The 17,965-nt window shown below is 37.8% G+C and overlaps 2 protein-coding genes across 2 annotated transcripts; one reads left to right on the top strand and one right to left on the bottom strand.

The window, feature by feature from the left end:
* Window positions 1–69: 69 nt before the first annotated feature.
* On the bottom strand, window positions 70–9,885 carry foxn1 (forkhead box N1). The gene is made up of 9 exons (XM_057351351.1): window positions 9,765–9,885; window positions 5,673–5,819; window positions 4,834–5,124; window positions 4,482–4,589; window positions 3,957–4,084; window positions 3,748–3,844; window positions 2,782–2,989; window positions 1,637–2,098; window positions 70–1,373 (listed from the first exon to the last, which is right to left on the bottom strand). Exons 1-9 carry the CDS (start codon window positions 9,867–9,869, stop codon window positions 1,087–1,089), a joined length of 1,833 nt encoding a protein of 610 aa, XP_057207334.1. The 5' UTR covers window positions 9,870–9,885; the 3' UTR covers window positions 70–1,086.
* A 4,856-nt stretch (window positions 9,886–14,741) lies between these two features.
* slc46a1 (solute carrier family 46 member 1) lies at window positions 14,742–17,852 on the top strand. Its single transcript, XM_057351128.1, has 6 exons — window positions 14,742–15,176; window positions 15,523–15,914; window positions 16,017–16,477; window positions 16,762–16,845; window positions 16,929–17,085; window positions 17,199–17,852. The coding sequence occupies exons 1-6, from the start codon at window positions 14,886–14,888 to the stop codon at window positions 17,251–17,253; spliced, it is 1,440 nt and encodes a 479-aa protein (XP_057207111.1). The 5' UTR covers window positions 14,742–14,885; the 3' UTR covers window positions 17,254–17,852.
* The last annotated feature ends 113 nt before the right edge of the window (window positions 17,853–17,965 follow it).

Consider the following 17,965-nt stretch of genomic DNA (forward strand, 5'->3'; position numbering starts at 1 on the left):
TACTGTGTCAACGAAAAAAGTTCTTAAAATCATGTTTTTTTTTTTTTTAATCATTTTAATGTTTCCTTTTTCATAATGCTACTGCATTGTGCTGAAATTCAGACAAAATAATACTTACACTGTAAATAATTAAAGGAATAATATATAACACAACCAGGGAGGAAATTACTTACAATTATATACGTACATTTGCCATATGTTCATATTAGTTCTATTAAAATGTTTTATATAATTGACATGTCCACCAGATGGACACACAGTATGGATATAATAAGCCTTATATTTGTAGAATTTTTCCCCAATCAAACATTCTGGTACATTGGATTGTTGACAAGAAAAGAAAAATCTTCGATATTACCGTCACATACGGTATGCTTGCAGAGAGACAGTAAATATCTGTCAATTAAGAAGTGGCTTTTTAACTTGATGTAGTGCTTTTCTATGCGTTCATGTGGGAAGACCATTCACATTAAAAATGCTAGGTTGTTGTGTCTCCAGCATAGGTTAAGTTATATAACCCAAGGACTGGTTTTGTCCATATTATACCCAACCATGGGTTGACAACAGCCCAGCATTTTTTACTGTAATAAAGACAACCACGCCCCCCTGTGGTTGCCATGGCAAATGCAAACACAGAAATCAATACTGACTGTAAAAACAAAACTACTCATTCATCACAGCAAGCCTGAAACGCCTCATTGAAATCTTACCAGCTGAAACATTGAAAGTATCAGGGATATCATAATTGCACACAAGCAACATTGGCAAGGCCACATTGAAGTTACTCATTTAAAAGTGATTTTGAGCATACCAAATCAAGAATTTGTGTCACACAATTTATTGTGTGTAGTAAACATTAGAAAATCTAAAGCAAATAAAGTGGTTTATTACTCTGTTATCATTTTCAGCATTGGAATCACAGTGTGATCAAGTATTTCTGTGTTTTGGACTTGCACCTCATTTTACAGGATCTGACAAACTTATTTGCTAACAGTTGGGAGTCTTAAATGGTCCCCTTCTTAAAGGTCTCAGAGGAGCGGCTCGGTTATTGTCTGCATGAGGACTGGATTAATGTAGAGGGTTTTATCATAAGAGAGGAATAGGAGTGTTTTCTGATGTGGAGTGGAGACCTGGCATGCTGTCTGCACTGGTAAAAGCAGCCGTGTAAAGCCTATTCAGGAACAGCTCCGAAATGTTGCCTTGCACCCTGTTTTCAGTCCCAACTGACCCCAACTCTCCAGCAGGGAAGCTGTATAGCTCCACATCACCTCCTGCTTGAGTGGGACTAAGCCGAGACGGGGAGAACAATGTGTCCATGACTGCCAACGAATCTGGAGCGAGGCTATCATTCCTTAGCTCCTCCCAAAGATTTCCTTTAGAAAACACAGGAAACACTACATGAACTTGTCCTGAATATGGGTACAAAGATATTTTGAAAAAAGTTGGTAACCGAACAGCACCGGCACCCATTCACTTCTATTGTATGGACACAAAACCAATGCAAGTGAATGGGTGCCAGTTAACAACATTCTTCAAAATATCTTCTTTTGTGTTCTGCAGAAGAAAGAACGTCATACTGGTTTAAAATGACTAGAGGGTGAGTAAATGAGAAAACTAAACTCTTTGAGCTTCTTACCATGTAACTGTAGGTCTGTAAGGCTGGGATTTAATGCGTCAACATCATTATTGATTTCCCCCTCCAGCAGAAGTTCCTGCATAGCCCTTGCTGTACCGTGACCGGCCTGCAGGGTGGTGCTGTAGCTTGGCGGGGTGTGGGCTGGTAATGCAGAATCCAGATTGCCAGTGCTGGGGCTGGGAGGATTCCCAGCGCAGGGCAACTGGGAGATAGGCGAGTAGAAGGAGAAAGCTGAAGAGTCTGGGGATAAGTATGGGGGAGGTGGGTGGACAGTTTGAGATGACAGAGGGCTATAGGGAGATTTCTGATGCTGGACACTGGTCTCATGGACAAGTGGTTGTCCATAGGATGGATGCATGCTAACTCTTAAGGGATGGGAATGTGTATGGCTATGTAAACTGAAGTAAGCACCAAGATTCTTTAACTTCTCAGGTCTTTCCCCAAGCAGACGTTCCAACTCCTCTGAAATAATGAGAATAAAAACGACATAGATTCTTAATGGCTAAATAATATTTATAAAATTATATAAATATTATAATATTTATGAGAAGTATTATATAATAAATCTATACATATATAATTTGTATACAAACAATATTAATTAAATAATATTATGATAATAATTGACTGGCTATTCACAATAACAATAATACATCATACTTATAAAATGATATAAATATGATCATATTTATTATTCTATAATAAAAGAATATATGTAAATATATAATTAAATAATAAAAAAACATAACAATAGCAATAATAATAATAGTAATAATACATTAATTGCAATTATTATAGAATTAAAATGTATATCAATTAAGGCAGATATTTTGCTATCATTACTTCGACTTTTTATTCACACATAAAATCGAATATTTTAATGTTATCTAAAACCACTTTTAAAAACAATGTTCAGGCAAGCGTTTTGATGTGTCAATGTTAATCAAACGTTTATTTAACCACAATCACAGTAGTAAATCATAATAAGGCGTAATTTATTGCAGACCAACAACCAAGACTTTAATCACATGACAACCCACACATAAAACAAACATCAATGTTTTCCCAATTGCCCAGTTTTCTGAACTACCCTCATTTAGACAAAAATATTAGAAAGATTCCCATGAGACAGCCCCTGTACACACCTGGTCGGGCCATGCTGCGGCGTACAGTGAGAGGATCTTTACGCCTCCACTTGTGTAGCTCCTCCTGCATCTTTTCCACTTTGGCTGGATTCAGGGCCCACAGGCAGCCCTTACGAGAGGAGTTCCCATTCTTGTTCTCCACCTTCTCAAAGCATTTGTTCAATGACAGGTTGTGTCGGACAGAGTTCTTCCAACCATCGGGGGCTGTCTGATGAAGTACCAATAAGTTTTAGAAAGATAGTAATAATAATAGAGAACACTAGATCTGGATCTAGTGGGGTACGTGGACTGGACTGCTCCGGGGGTACGTGTGTTCACTACTCTCTGGATGGGTTAAATGCAGAGGTCAAATTTCGTTGCCTTGTACATGTGCAATGACAATAAATTGAATCTAAAATCTAAAAAAAAAAAAAATCTAAGATCTGGATGTTATAAGATACGATTACATGTAAATACATGGTCTTCATATAGGACATTTGAATATTTACTGCTTGAAACAGTTTTTACTCTGTTTAACTCATAATGATGTCACATATCAGGCAACAGTGTGGCATGTAGTGAACTTGGCTTCTTTCCATCACTGTAACACAAGCTCCATTCATCTTATCATTCTGTTCTTCAACGAAATTGCTTCTTTACATCCCTTCAGTCAAGTCAATCGAAGTTATGTCGATCTTTACAGGTCTCCGTTACCCAATGATTTGCCAACATAGTGTCACAGTGTAAAACAATCTATCAGCCAAGCCCCAGGAGAAGGGTAAATCAAACCATCAGGCATATAGAGATCGTGCCATGGCAGGTATGTTCCATGATGCCTGAGGATGTGCTGCTTTGGTGCATAACCCTGTTTGCATTTTTCTATTTCTTACATTAGTCATCCATAAGACATGCCGTCCTCCAGGATATCAATAGTTCACATATAAATGTATATTAAACTATTACGAAATCTGATAATGAAGTATATACCTTAAAGTAGGGGAAATGTTCCGTCATGAAGCTGTAGATCTCGTTTACTGGCAGACTGCCTGTTTTGCTGTTCCTTAAAGCCAGGAAGATGAGAATACTACAAAGAAATATTTAAAATAAAAGGAGTTGCAGTGGGGTTTTGATTGTTTGATTATATTTCTTGACATTAATGATGATATGTTTAATAGGAAAACAATGCATACACGTACCTATAAGAATAGACAGGTTTAGGGTACAGTGGCGGGGCAGAACTGTCCGGAGATGTTTGTGAAGACAGACTTTGGTTACAGTAATGAGGTACAACGTCTATTCCTCTTGAGGAGTACACACCAGAAAACTGGAGATGGTATATCACGATATAGACATTTGAAGTATTTGCAGCATACAGTGCTTTACTTTGAGTATACATTTTGGGGGGGGTTACACTTTATTTACTACATTGGACATTAGACAACTAACTGTCATTAGTGTTACAGAGACTTACTTTCTTCTGCAAAACACAAAAGAAGATATTTTGAAGAATGTTGGTAACCGAACAATGGCAGTACCCATTCACTTCTATTGTATGGACACAAAACCAATGCAAGTCAATGGGTACCACCGTTGTTCGGTTACCAACACTTTTCAAAATATCTTCTTTTGTGTTCTGCGGAAGAAAGAAAAGTCATGCCGGTTTCAAATGACAAGAGGGTGAGTACATGATGGGGAGAACTATCGCTTTAAATCGGGTTTACCTGCTGTTTTGCAGGGATGAGTGTGCCGTACATCTGATGGGTAACTGAAGTGTAGCTGGGAGGTTCCTCAGATCTCGTCTCTGGTTCATTGTAGAGCTGCTGAGTTCCCTGCCACAAGAGCAGACCATGATCTATTTAGTGCTGACATATCACATGTTAATGCTTCTTTAGAAAGTATAATAAGGCCATCTGCTAGCACATCTGCCTGGCAGATCTCTATGCTTTTATGTCTTTCCCACTGGAAAGTTCGTTTCTTTGTGGCATAAAGGCTAGCTTGGTTTTACTTCATTTCTCTTTTTTTCTGTTTATATTTTTTCTCTTTACTCTTTAAACGTTTTCCCCTTGGTCTTACCATGAAACTGGTGGTGTCCACATCAGAGCTTAATGGAGTCCAAGAGGATTGTTCGTCCAGTCCAGCAGCTGCCACCCCGAGACCCCTAAAAGCCTCGGGAACGGCCCCTTCACTGCATTGCCGACTGTATGGATGGAAGTGCCTGTTCTCTGCCAAACCGCATTCATGGACAGGACCCCCATCTATGCTGTGTCTGCGAAAGCGCTCGGCAATAGCGCTCTTCAGCCTACAGGGAGCGCTTTCTCTATGAGAGTACGATGCAAAAACCTCACCAACACTGCCCTGGTGACACTATGGAGTATTATAAAACAACATATTATAGAAGCAGATTTAATACCTCTGTATAAAACATGCATATTAGCTCACTAATATAAATTCATTAAAAACATATTCCATGTTCCCGTTTAATTCCCATTTATGCACTGTGAAAAATAAATCATGTTTTCCATAAAAATGCACTAGCCTGCACAGATCTTTGATCTGCTTAAGATGTACTGCACTGTGACATGCAGCCCTTCCCTGCGGGCCATAATTAATTAATATTAAATCAAATGGATTTTATACATCTATTTCTGCCTCAGGGTCTGTGTCCTTGAATAGTGCCTTGTGCAGGGGTTCATGTACTCATCGAATGGTTATAATTTTGGCACGCTGTCGTAATGATAGCAGCTGGCAGGCAACAGTTTCTAAACGGCAGCAACTATAGAATGGTCTAGACTGAAGGTAAAGAAACAACGTGTTATCAGATTCTTTCATCTAAGATAGAAGATAGAAAATGTATTACCTTAAGGATTGTTGAAATCTATCTATCTATCTATCTATCTATATTTATTAAATACCTGTGATTCTGGCATCTGAAAGCCGGGTATCTCTAGGTGGTCAAAGGAGTGTAGATGGCCTGGAGATGGTGTTGGTGAGCTTCTGCTGCTTGTGGATGGGAAAGACAGGTCGTGTGGCTCAGAGGACATTGTCCCTACAGCCTGCCTCTTTAAAAAGAACAAAATTATTTTTTTACATTTTGAGACGAGTTTTACTTTGACCCAAATACAACGATGTAATCAAGACTCAGAAGTTGAAAACGATATTGATTGATGGACAATGCAATGACTGGTTGATTCAATACAAGTGCTGTTAATCACAGGGACGTTCTTTCCATGAAATCACTTCCTGTTCAAACACACCTGCAAAGACGAATACCTTGGATTTCTATGACTGCCACTAAAGAGTTCAGGAACAACTGTCCATCATATGGTTAGTTATATATCCCACACACAGAATGTAACATGCAAATGAGATCCTTAAGATACTGTAAAGAAAGCAAATAATTTCCACATGCATGTAAAAACATGACATCTAGACCATCGGAATCCCTCATGTTCGTTCACCCAAAAATGAACCCATTTCTTCTTGCATACAATGGAAATGAATGGGGCCTGAGGCTGTCAGTCTCTAACATTCTGCCTAAAATCTCCTCTTGTGGTTTATGGAAAAATGTGAATAAATAATGACTAAATAATATGAATGAATTCATATTCCTTTAAAATTCAAAAACATCCCCATGCATTCACCCATGTCATTCAAAACCTCTACCTGTATTATTTTTTCCTGTGGAAGATATTTTGAGAAATGTCTCAGTGGTTTTGTGTCGATACAATGGAAGTCAATGAGGGCCAATATAGTATGGTTACCAACATTCTTTAAAATATCTTATTTTGTGTTGTGCCAAAGAAAGAAACTCATACAGGTTTGGAGTGATGAACGGATAATCATTTTCAACCTATCCTATAATTAAAACTTTGTGTAATAAAGTTACTTTCCAGTCCAATTACTCTCTTTTGTTATTCAGTCTTGGCCAAACCTCCACTTATACGCCATAACAAATTGTAACTAAAATCTTTGTTTATAAGCATTTTCAATAAGTGATGTTCCCATCACCCTGCTGCAGAAAAAAAATCTGTTATCGATCCGTTGTACTTCACGCTTAGAATCTGATCTAAACAGGTTAAACATAAGGCCACAAGACTATCCAGTGTTCATGGAAACTTAAATAGCTCTCACCAACTGTCAACAGAATATGTCAGGGCCAAAAACTCATTAAAATCACCAACAAACCATGAAGGAGAAGCAGAAGAGTGTTAGTGAAAATGAAATGGAGAAGAGGGGAGTTTTGCGCCATTTGAAACATAGAGTGTAATTCAGTATCGGAAGGGAAGTTGATCTGTGACTTAACTGATCCCTCGACCTGTTATGGTCGACATACAAACCATTTCCACTCTTTAGAGAAGAGAAAACTGCTGAGCACAGAAAAGTAAAGTTATGGGGTTTATGTTTAAAAGTTAATTGGGCGTAATAACCAAGTTTTATGTTACATATTAAAGTCTATGACATGTAGGACACATCACATTTAAATCTTAATATATATTTTTGTGTTTTAAATGTTAATTGTCCTTCCTATGTACCAATTTATTTTGCTTGCATTTGACAGCATTAAGATGTATCTGTGTGCAATATGTCAGTAATGAGCAGAATGTCAGTAATGTTTTAGAACATTTTCATCTACAATTCTCATCTAGAAATCGAGGGCGACAGTGTCTGTATAGTTTAACTGTAATATATAATATGACATAAATACAAGACAAAAGTTTGTTTTAATGAAGTGCCATCTAAAAACAAAAAGCAAATGTAAATGACATGACAACTGATGCTGAGGATATTTTATTAGATGTATAAAGACAAGTCTTGTCTTACCTAAAAAGTGTGCTTGTGTTAAATAAACGATTTATTTTGCCATTGCATTATATCTAGTGACTTAATGCCATTAGACATTTATTTATTTATTTGTAAGTATTCTATAAATGTGCAAATACTTTCCGGGCTACTGGCATTTTGGGTAGATTTAATTGGTTTGTGTGTTGTCTGTGAATCTTTAATGCAAGCCAAAATTTGGCTGAATCAAGTGAAACAGACTATGCTGCCCTATCCTTTAATACAGGTTCAAGTATGTTTTTTTAAATGTCATATGCAGTCATTTAAAACGAGCTAATAAAAACAAGTATTCAATCTATCTAAAAGTAGAACTTACTTTCTTTCTCATACCTCTCACAAGACTCATCTTAAAACTGATCAACATTCATGACTTTGATCTTGTTTCTTGCATGTCTATACATCCACACCCACCCACTGGAACCGTTCTCATCCCACTTGAGTGGCATTTCAAATGAACTGTGCATCTTCCTCTTGCATCATCTATCTAGCAATTGGTAGGATTTTTTACCATTTAGAATTGTCATCACTGGAAACAAACTGGTGCTTTTAATAAAATCAACTCTCTATTTCCTCAAGTGTGGTCAGGTTACAAAATCCTCTTAAAAAAAAAACTAGGACAGAGCCTACAACATTTGCAAATCTCAGACACTTCTGAGAACCCTGTGTTTTTTTATTTTTTGGAAGGTAGGAAAGCTGTTTGCACATGTATTCACTGTTCTTTTGCATGGGGCCACTGTACTGTATTCATAACTGTTTAGTTATGTGTACATCTGTGTAGAGTAAACCAACACAGGTTTTATCATTGTGCTTCATTTCTACGTCACTCTTGATAAAACTGTCTGATAAATGAATAATTGCAAATGTAAAACTAGAATGTAAATGTCAATGTAATGCAATTAAAAGAATATGATATTTATCATAAGTCGAAGGGTATATAAAAAGCATACTGTACAGCTGTGATTGCCAAACCCCATAACTTTTACACCATGTCTGGACGCGGCACGACGTGACGCAACACAATAAAAGACAATATATGCATTAGAACCCATTATAAATTAAAATTTGTCCACACTGGATGCGGCACGACAAGACAAACCCATTGCGTCGGTCGCATCTGGTGTAGAAACGGTGTAAGCCTTGCAGTAGGATATTAACACCTCTGAAAATCGACCTGCCATGTTTGGCTGCATTTTCTTTTTGATATAAATCTTTGCAGCATTTTCTTTACACATTATAAAATATGTAAATTACATATTACAATTTGTCATTTGTACATATAGCTGTCATATCTGGTTGTAATATGCCACATAAAACCAAATGCATTAATTTGCTGTCATCTCTATACAATACGTTTCAACAGTACGCAGCAACTCTATACCTCAGTTATATCAGAGCTAGTGAAAAGACTATAAAGAACTACTAAAGAATATATTAAAAAAGCATGCAGCTGGAAACCTATATCTACAATATTACATTTATAACATTACTCATTCAATAATAAACCATATTTATCATCCCATGCCTCATAAACATACAGTCAATCTCTAAGATTTTTAACTGTGAATTTTTTAAAGGCTCAGTCCCTTTGGCTGTAAGCCAACATGTGGGAGGGAAGACCTGCTAGAACAGGTTTCTGATAAACACACACACACGTGCACACACACACACTTCTTGCTGAGGTCACTGGCAGCTAAGAGTCTCTCCGAAGTAATGAGAACATTTCTTAAATGTTAAATCAGACACATCCCTAATCAGATCCTGAGGGAATGGGCACCCTGCCAAAATTCAGCACCCAGAGGAAGACGACCCTGCATCTGCCTTGCCCTGCCTTACTCTTCTCTTTTTTCGATACATTTCAGCAGAGATTTCATCCAGGTGGAGACGAGCCTTACAAGAAGCCCGAAGGATATTTCTCCATGACTTATTTATTGATGCCAAATGGGATACAGTAGTACATTAGTTTCTATTAGTGAGAAAGCTGTTTACAAGAGAGCCCATAGATGTTTATGTGTGTGGGCTTCAATGTATAGATCCAAGTCTTCTAGAATTTTATTATGCTGTTAGTTTGAAACCCCAGCCAGATGCATATAATATAGCCTGGATGTTCAGAATTTTTTTTTGCACTTGACAGTGTAGTGGACGCATAGAGTTACATGAAGACTTACCAATGCGTGTGGTGCTTCCAGGCCTGAACAACTGTAAACGTAAGGCAGACGGTTAAAGTCCACAGGTATCTGGCTGCAGATCTCCTCAAAAAGCTCTCTCTTCATGAGTTGCCACTCTGCTTTTATAGTGACTGACTACTGACAACTAAAACAAATGAGACAGGTATTTATAGAGAGAGTGAGAGAGAGAGCGAGAGAGAGAGGGGGGGGGAGGGAGGGAGGGAGGGGAAAATAAATGTCAATACAGGTGAATTCTTCCCCTACACTTCTAGTGAACCTGGGAGGAAGAAACATGGCTCTCATGAGCTGCTGTTTAAAATCATATTCTAATGAGAAGGTGGATGAACTGGGCGGAGGGAAACGCAGACAGTGATAGTGGAAGAGAATTGAGAAAAGTGCTGATGTTACACTACTCGGTGGGGAAGCTCGGGGCTTTATCTTGTCAGGTAATCAAAACTCAAGAACAAGTGAACGATGAAAGATGGCTGTCAGGTCTTTTCACAATCTTCAAACAAAAGGTTTGAAAGCATGTGGATTTGTTGTGTCTTCTGTTATTTTTTATACTGTATAAATAAAGTCAAGGGGGCAACCACACAACATTTCTTTGAAGTTGTACAGTAATAGAGGTATTAAAGAAATGTTGATGTTTTTGATCTTTTTTTATTTGCAGTATCAGGTTTGGAACATCAAGGTCCGAGTAGTAATCACAGCGTATAAACTCCATTGACTATAGAAGTTATGTGCCTCAATAATAACTCAACATTATGCAGAAATGCTTCGACATGCCGTTTTTAATCCACTGCATGTTTCAGCATACTTTTTCAAAACATTAGATTGCCCTATTATATTTCAAGGTATCCTTCTTTGATTATTCTTGTTTCAATGTTCTTTGCAAAGAAACCCCTGGAATAACACGCCTTAAGCTTTGCGATGGGGCAACTGATCGTATTGAATAGTTTGGCACCAGAACATGGCACCTCAAAGCACAATTGACAGAGACATGGCTGCCTGTCCTCTCCTGATCGCTGGTTTGGCATTTCAACTCATGCAAAGTAAACACACAAGAAGATTAGCCTTTCCTAGTTTCCTTCAACAGCGGTCTGACTAAACAGGGAAGATTACTCGTCTTTGTGCAATATGTGTCCAGATTTTAAAAAACATTAAAAAAAAATTTATCTAGCTGTTGTCACCCATTTGTAAGATGATAATAAAAAGCAAATATGCATAGATATTGTCTTATTAGAAAGTGTTCTGTCTTTTATTCTGCTGTATTGTCGAGAGTGACAACTGTAGATGATTTACGTCTCCAAAAATACAATCCAGAAAACATTTGCAGCACCTGCACTGATTAGGGTGGGTATTCACTTTTGGCTGAACTTGATGGCCATAAAATTTGCTCGTATCATGATCACACTTCAACAGCTGCAGTTTTGCCCTTTAGATATAAAGTAAGGGCATTTTCCTAAAAAGCTACATTTTTAACATTGCATCGCTCTAGAAAATACATTCCCAGGTATGGTTCCACCATCTTTAGTAGAAATCATCATGACGTGTTACCTGTGCACTGGATCTGGATTAGTACAGAAGAGACAGGGTCACGAGGGTTAACAGTGCTCATAGTTCACCTCCACCCATGCTCTTCATCCACTGATCCTCCAGTTCATCTCCTTGAATGAAAGGATTTGATTTTTGTTTCCATCCACTTGCTCCAAACCAATCAAGGTTTCTGTGCTGTAATCCTATGGGATGGCATTGGACAGGACCTTCTGAAGACCTGCATGTACAAAAAGCAAAGTACAGAAAATCAATCAAAATCAGTGTCTGTCATTTCCTGTTGCTTGTTTATTTAATGTGTATTGTTTTTGCATGATTTGAAAGCATTTTTGTATAACAATCACCATCTTTTGCTTTTTATATACCTTTTTTCTTACGGTCACAGTAATTTCTTAGTAAAGTAATTTGTACTCAATAATGTGAACTGTCAGTCTGACTTATCTGCTTTTTTAATGAAAAATTATCTCACAATTTTCATATTTAGTGATTTGATTTTTTCCGCGTGTGAAACTGTAAAATCAACATTACCGAGTTAGTAGCTTTACTAACTCTTTACTACTCTTTCTGTACAAACAAACAATAATTCATATGGAAGATGATCTTGGGACAGTTCACCCAAAATTCTGTCATCATTTACTCATTTGTAATCAAAGTTCTTGGCCACCATTGATTATACCATAGCAGAAAAAATTACAATGGTCGTCAAAAGCTTTTCTGCATTCTTCAAAATATCTTCTTTTGTGTTCAACAGAACAAAGAAATTTATAATGCTGTTTTTATGGTAGTCAATGGTGGACAAGAATTTGGTTACAGGCATTCTTCCAAATACCTTTCACTGTGTTCATCGGAACAAAGAAATGTATACAGATTTGGAACAACTTGAGGGTGAGTGAACTGTCCCTTTAATTCATGATATTAATCCATACTGTATCCGGGAGGTATGTGATTGACACATTATTGAACATCCCCTTCACCCTGAAGCCAGGACAATAAACAGAGCTTATAACACATAATAGCACATTGTAATGTAGTCTTTGTGCAATTACAGCCTGTTACAACACAATATCATATATAAATTTCTTTACGAACAGAGATGTGAAGACACGTTTGATTCCTAATGTGGATCTCAGTCATCAGTCGGCCCCCGGGGTTTATGCTGGTGTGGGCAGATCTGGCAGTATAACGCGTGTTCAAGCTCATCCCTATAGAAAGCCACAGGTTCATCTGCTCTGGCAGAAGGTATTTATTCATTTCCCAGCGCATGTGTATTGTACGTTCACCAGAAAGTAAGGTGTCTAACAGGACTGACCACTGTTGCACAGAACCCTCAGGGTAACATTGAAATATGTTTCTTGTCAAATGCCACAGAAATAAGTGACACACAAACAAGCACTCTGCACTGGAGGCTGTGATACAAATTGTGGATTCCACATTGTAGTTAAAACACGAGCCATAAGGTTGACGTGGCTGAAAAGACTGTTGCAGATTTCAATGACTTCTTTTTGCACCGTTTCGGGCTTCGACATCTTTAAAATGCAAATATTGCTAATGACATGGGGGCCTTCGGCAAGTTGTCATTTATTTCTCAGGGTAGGTTTATGTCGGTTTATATACATACTGTATATGTCTGTCTATGCACAGATTTAAAGATTAGAGGGGCATGTTGTCACAATAGGAATGTGCTATTAAATAAACTCAGTTTAAAAAAAATCAATAATCATGTTTTTTTTACTGTGCATTTCAAGTAATATCAATCAAAGTTGGGTTGTTTTGATTAAGTAATAATAACAAAATAAAACACAATAAAAACATGATAATATAATATCATACCTGTTATTTGTTTTTGCATAAAAACTCTTCAATTGTAGCCAATTAAATACATTTAAATCTAAATGTTAGCGTAAATACAGTTATGACTTTCCAAACAAAAATAAAAATTAAGAAAAATAAAACTCACAAAAACTGAAGATTAATCAATATATTAGTAATATATAAAAACTATCTTCTGTGAAAACTGTAAAATCACACATAATTTCACTCCCAGATAATGTGAGAGTTTTGTTAAAACAGTGCTTTTCAGGGTACCAGATGAAAGACAGCAAGTAAAATGAGAATGCCTCAGGCATAGTTACATTGCCCTTTTCCCACTGTTACAAACTGACAGCATGGGTGGAGCAAAGAAGTGGTGGTGGGGTGGAAGCTAGAGTATTGGTTAAACCTCTTCAAAACGACAGAATTAATACACATTGGGCTGTTAAAATTATCCAAACAAATTCTTTCCATTATTGTAAACATTTTTTTCCATAGGACTTTGTGAGTTTTGTGTATTGATGCAGCAGGTTTATTTAAAGAAAAAACAGACACCTTCATATTAACAGTAATGGTGGATCAGGACTTAATGTGATCAAGTCATTTGTTTATTTCAAACTAGTTTAGTGTGTTTAAATGTGACATGTTGCATCAGAGTTAAATAGTACAGGTGCACCAGGTGTGGCGAGGTCGATTTTCACAGCACATGGTTGTAATTTTTGGTTTCCCCTGAAACATTCTGCAGTCGTTTTGTGTGTCACTGTCGTTATTCAGCAAGATCAATAACTCTGCACGATACAATGTAGCACAATGGGTTTTTTCATTATTTTCGTATCCTAATCATTATAGTACATTATAGTAAACTGCTTTGAAATTGGATTGCATGAAAAACTATTTATCTTTCTAAATTTCTGTGATCAAGTGACATTAATGTAAAGCCTTAAAAAATCCCATTAAGAGTTTAAACCAAGTACATTCTCTTCTAAATTATTTCCTTTTCAAATCCTATTATTACTTAGGTCATGATCTGGAGTGAATATAAAATGGGCCAAAATCACCACAAATCTCCCTGAAATACAGAATTCAGGCTGATTGATATAAGATTGTAAATATTGCATTTACGGATGCATTTTTGCATATAAACCTGCAAACATGTGAAATCCCATTAAAGTGTAACCCAGTTCTGGGGGGAATATGTTAAAGGTGATGTTCACTGCTGGAAACTCTTTATTACATTTGATATATTAAGATTATGTGAAGTGGCAAAGCTAAATATTTGCCTTAGTTGTGCACTTTGCAATTGAGCACAATGGGTGTTCAGAAATATACATCGCTATGTGCAGGACATGTTTGCTGCATTCAAAAATAACACAATATAATGTAGAATAATTCATATAAAATACTGTAGTGGCCAAAAGTAATGTTTAAATTTGGAAAATTGGCATCTTTGCTCTTTAATCAAATAAATTCCATAACAAAGTTCAGAGTTTTCTCAATTTTGCCATTTTCCATACACCTCATATTTTTATGGTTTAAACAATCCTGATGTTAAAAGCAAAGCTTATGCATTTTCTTATGTCATTCCTCGGATCACATGTCATTTCATGAGCGTTTCAACAGGGGGCGCTAATGATAGGTGGCCAACTTTTACACACGCCGGCTTCCGTAAATCGCTTTCGGTCAGCTGTTTGTGACGAATACTATTCTGTTATGTATCTGTATGATTTGAGTGTTAGGATACGTTGAAAGACTCACATCATGGACAGTTCCGACACCAGCGCTATTCTTTCGGAGGACCCTTCAGAATCGGACGAATCCAGTAAACTCTGTTGTTGTTTTCGGGTGCCTGCGGGCTCCAGACCTCCGCCGTGCTCGTGCCCGTTTTCTGTGACAGTGGAGCCCGTGATGTTTCTGTCTATGTTCTCCATCGGTCTCCAGATGCCTCTATACACGCAGTACCTGTGGGATCGGATCAGTGAAGATGTAGGTTATAATGGCACAAAGGCAGGAGGCTGTAATGCATCGACTGTTCACGACCCTTTAGAGAAGGTAACGTTACCGTTAATTTTCACTTTTTTATGTCTCAGAATCCAATGCTCTGATTACCATTAAATCCATTTAAAAATTCTCTAAAATCGTGTGTTTTGGGAATTATTCTAGTCCATGATCTATGCCAGATTACATCCCATCAATAGATCCCAACACATTACCAACAGTAGGGGTAAAATCTTTGCGTGGCAGCATCTGTCACCAGACCCGTCATTCGTGCCTCGCAAAGATTTGACTCCCTCTCCAAAAACTTATTAAAACCATTAAATCCAACAGAATTTCGGTGATGCTTTGTTATTTTATCAGGGATGCTATTTAAATGTTTTACAACTTTATTTCTATCTAGGAAGTCCAGACACTGGTTGCCCACTGGAACCTGTACATCAATTTAGGTGGATTTCTTGTTGGCCTGCTTGTGGTTACCTGTCTGGGCCCATGGAGTGACCGCGCAGGTCGGCGTCTGATTCTTATCATTCCGTCCTTGGGTTTGGCTGTTCAGGCAGCCGTTTATCTGATTGTGATGTATTTAAAGCTCCCAGTGTTCTGGTTCCTCATTGGACGAATTATTAGTGGCCTCTCAGGGGACTTCAATGCCATTTTGGCGGGTTGCTTTTCTTACGTGGCCGACACGAGTGGCAGGAGCTCACGCACCTTCCGCGTGGCTATACTAGAAGCTTGTCTTGGATTGGCTGGCATGGTTGCCAGCGTCATCGGAGGACAGTGGCGTCGGGCGCAGGGGTATGAATAAATATATAACTTTATTTACATTTATGCATTTGGTTTCATTCAAAATATATCATTTTATATATAGTTTTTGCCTGCTATGCTATTTCTCTCCAGGTATATCAACCCTTTCTGGCTGGTATTGGCCACAAATCTAGCAGCGGCCCTCTATGCCTACCTCTTAGTGCCTGAATCTGTTACTCGTGACCCGGAGGCAAGACTCTTCTCCACCAGGCACCATCTGGCCGTTTACCGCCTCTACACATCTGATGAACCGCAGGGACGTAGGACTAACCTGTGGCTCTACACTTTCTCATTCTTTTTGGTGGTGTCTGTACATTTCGGATGTAGAGACCTTTATGTGCTCTATGAGTTGAGTGCTCCGCTTTGCTGGGGTCCTGAGCTGATAGGATATGGCTCCGCAGTCCTGCAGCTGACGTACCTCACCAGCCTGATAGGACTCAGGTCCATGCAGTGCTGTCTGGAGGACTCTTGGGTAGCTTTGGCGGCTCTGACCTCAAACATCATAGGCTTGATAGTGATTTCAGTCGCTGGCACCACAGCTCTAATGTTCACAGGTAAAGTATCTTCTTATTTCCTAATGACAAGTACAGTGTAATACTGACAGTTAATACAGTCACAAGTTATGTAGCTGACACACATATCCAGAGTGTGAATTAATGTTCTACCTTTAGAGTAGATCTACATTACAGGATAAAGGTCAGGACACCTGAGATAGTTAAAAAAATGCTGATGAAGCACCACACTGTCCTCAAGTGGCTGCACGTGGTAAATACCCAATATGCTGGTGAATATACAGTGCAGAACTTACAGAAACTGCTTACCTCTTTGTGTTTGCCAGGATATGGTCTTTGTTTTCTTTTTATGGCCTGTACTCCAGTGCTGAGATCTAAACTGTCCAAGCTGGTGGACCCTTCAGAACAAGGTAACGCTGATAGTTTAATGGCCAAAACATTCATGTCTGTACACATTTTAAGGTCTGTATTTTAATTTCTTTGCTTTACTCAGGGGCTCTGTTTGCATCAGTGGCGTGTGTTGAAGGTCTGTGCTCACTTGTATCTAGTGGGGTTTTTAACTCCTTGTATCCGGCTACCTTACACCTTATGAAAGGTTTCCCCTTCATCTTTGGGGCTTCGATTCTCTTCATTCCAGCAGGAGTTATTGGGTAAGAACCTGATCGAATGGAGATATAAATTAAGTTGATATCAGATTTGGACATAAAGCTAAACCAAGTGTTTTAGGCGGTGCATTAAACTATTTTTATTGTGATGTGTACAGGGGCTTGGGTTACCAGGAGAAGAGGAGAAACAGCGAAAGCTCTGGGATATCCTGATAAATTTCTACTGTAGGCAGCACAAGACTGTGACCACAGCTGGGATTCTAACAGAATCAAGCTGACTGCCATTAAGGAACACAAAAAGTAGACTTCCACATGATATCAATTAAAATTCAACTGTATGTGTGTCTAAATTCATATATTTTATGTTTTTCACATTTTTTACTGAAAAAAAAACGTATTTTTATATCTTTTGAATCATAGATTTTTAAATCAAATGTGATGTTGACAGATATTTCAGTATTAATGCTCTTAATATGTCAAATGATGTGAAGTCAAAAGATGTAAAAACAGATGCAAAGTTAACATTTCCTTCTTTTGAAGGGTAGTTTATTTTAAATTAAAATGGTGATTATCAAAAATATATTATACAACATGCAATACTAGATATCAGGTGACCACTTACAGCATCAGCCTGTGATCTTTGACTTGACATTCTGTGATTATTAAAAAGCCATGTGTCAAGCTTTTTTTTAATGCTTCCTGTTTATCTGAAAGTGCCATGAGAAACCTTTTCTGTAAACAAGAATACTTACATCCATTGTAACGTGCACACGTTTGAGAGAAATGGAAAATAAAGGGATGTTTTACAAAAACAAATTTATTGCTGTTTATTTGTGAAAAAGTTCATTGTTCAGATTTGTATTTCACACAAAAAAGGCAGAAGAACATCATAAGGCAACAGTAGGGAGCTTTTGCGAATACAGCT

Source organism: Triplophysa rosa, linkage group LG14 (genome assembly GCF_024868665.1).
Source record: "Triplophysa rosa linkage group LG14, Trosa_1v2, whole genome shotgun sequence".
In the NCBI taxonomy this organism is placed as follows: domain Eukaryota; kingdom Metazoa; phylum Chordata; class Actinopteri; order Cypriniformes; family Nemacheilidae; genus Triplophysa; species Triplophysa rosa.

Bases quoted from the DNA above. Each gene is read 5' to 3' on its own strand.
- foxn1 (XM_057351351.1), bottom strand. From the start codon at position 9,869: ATGAAGAGAGAGCTTTTTGAGGAGATCTGCAGCCAGATACCTGTGGAC. The intron at 5,820-9,764 runs GTAAGTCTTCAT...TTCTTTTTAAAG, and splicing joins TGGAAGCACCACACGCATTG to AGGCAGGCTGTAGGGACAAT. The intron at 5,125-5,672 runs GTATTTAATAAA...AATACTCCATAG, and splicing joins TTCAGATGCCAGAATCACAG to TGTCACCAGGGCAGTGTTGG.
- slc46a1 (XM_057351128.1), top strand. From the start codon at position 14,886: ATGGACAGTTCCGACACCAGCGCTATTCTTTCGGAGGACCCTTCAGAA. The intron at 15,177-15,522 runs GTAACGTTACCG...ATTTCTATCTAG, and splicing joins TTCACGACCCTTTAGAGAAG to GAAGTCCAGACACTGGTTGC. The intron at 16,846-16,928 runs GTAACGCTGATA...TGCTTTACTCAG, and splicing joins GGTGGACCCTTCAGAACAAG to GGGCTCTGTTTGCATCAGTG.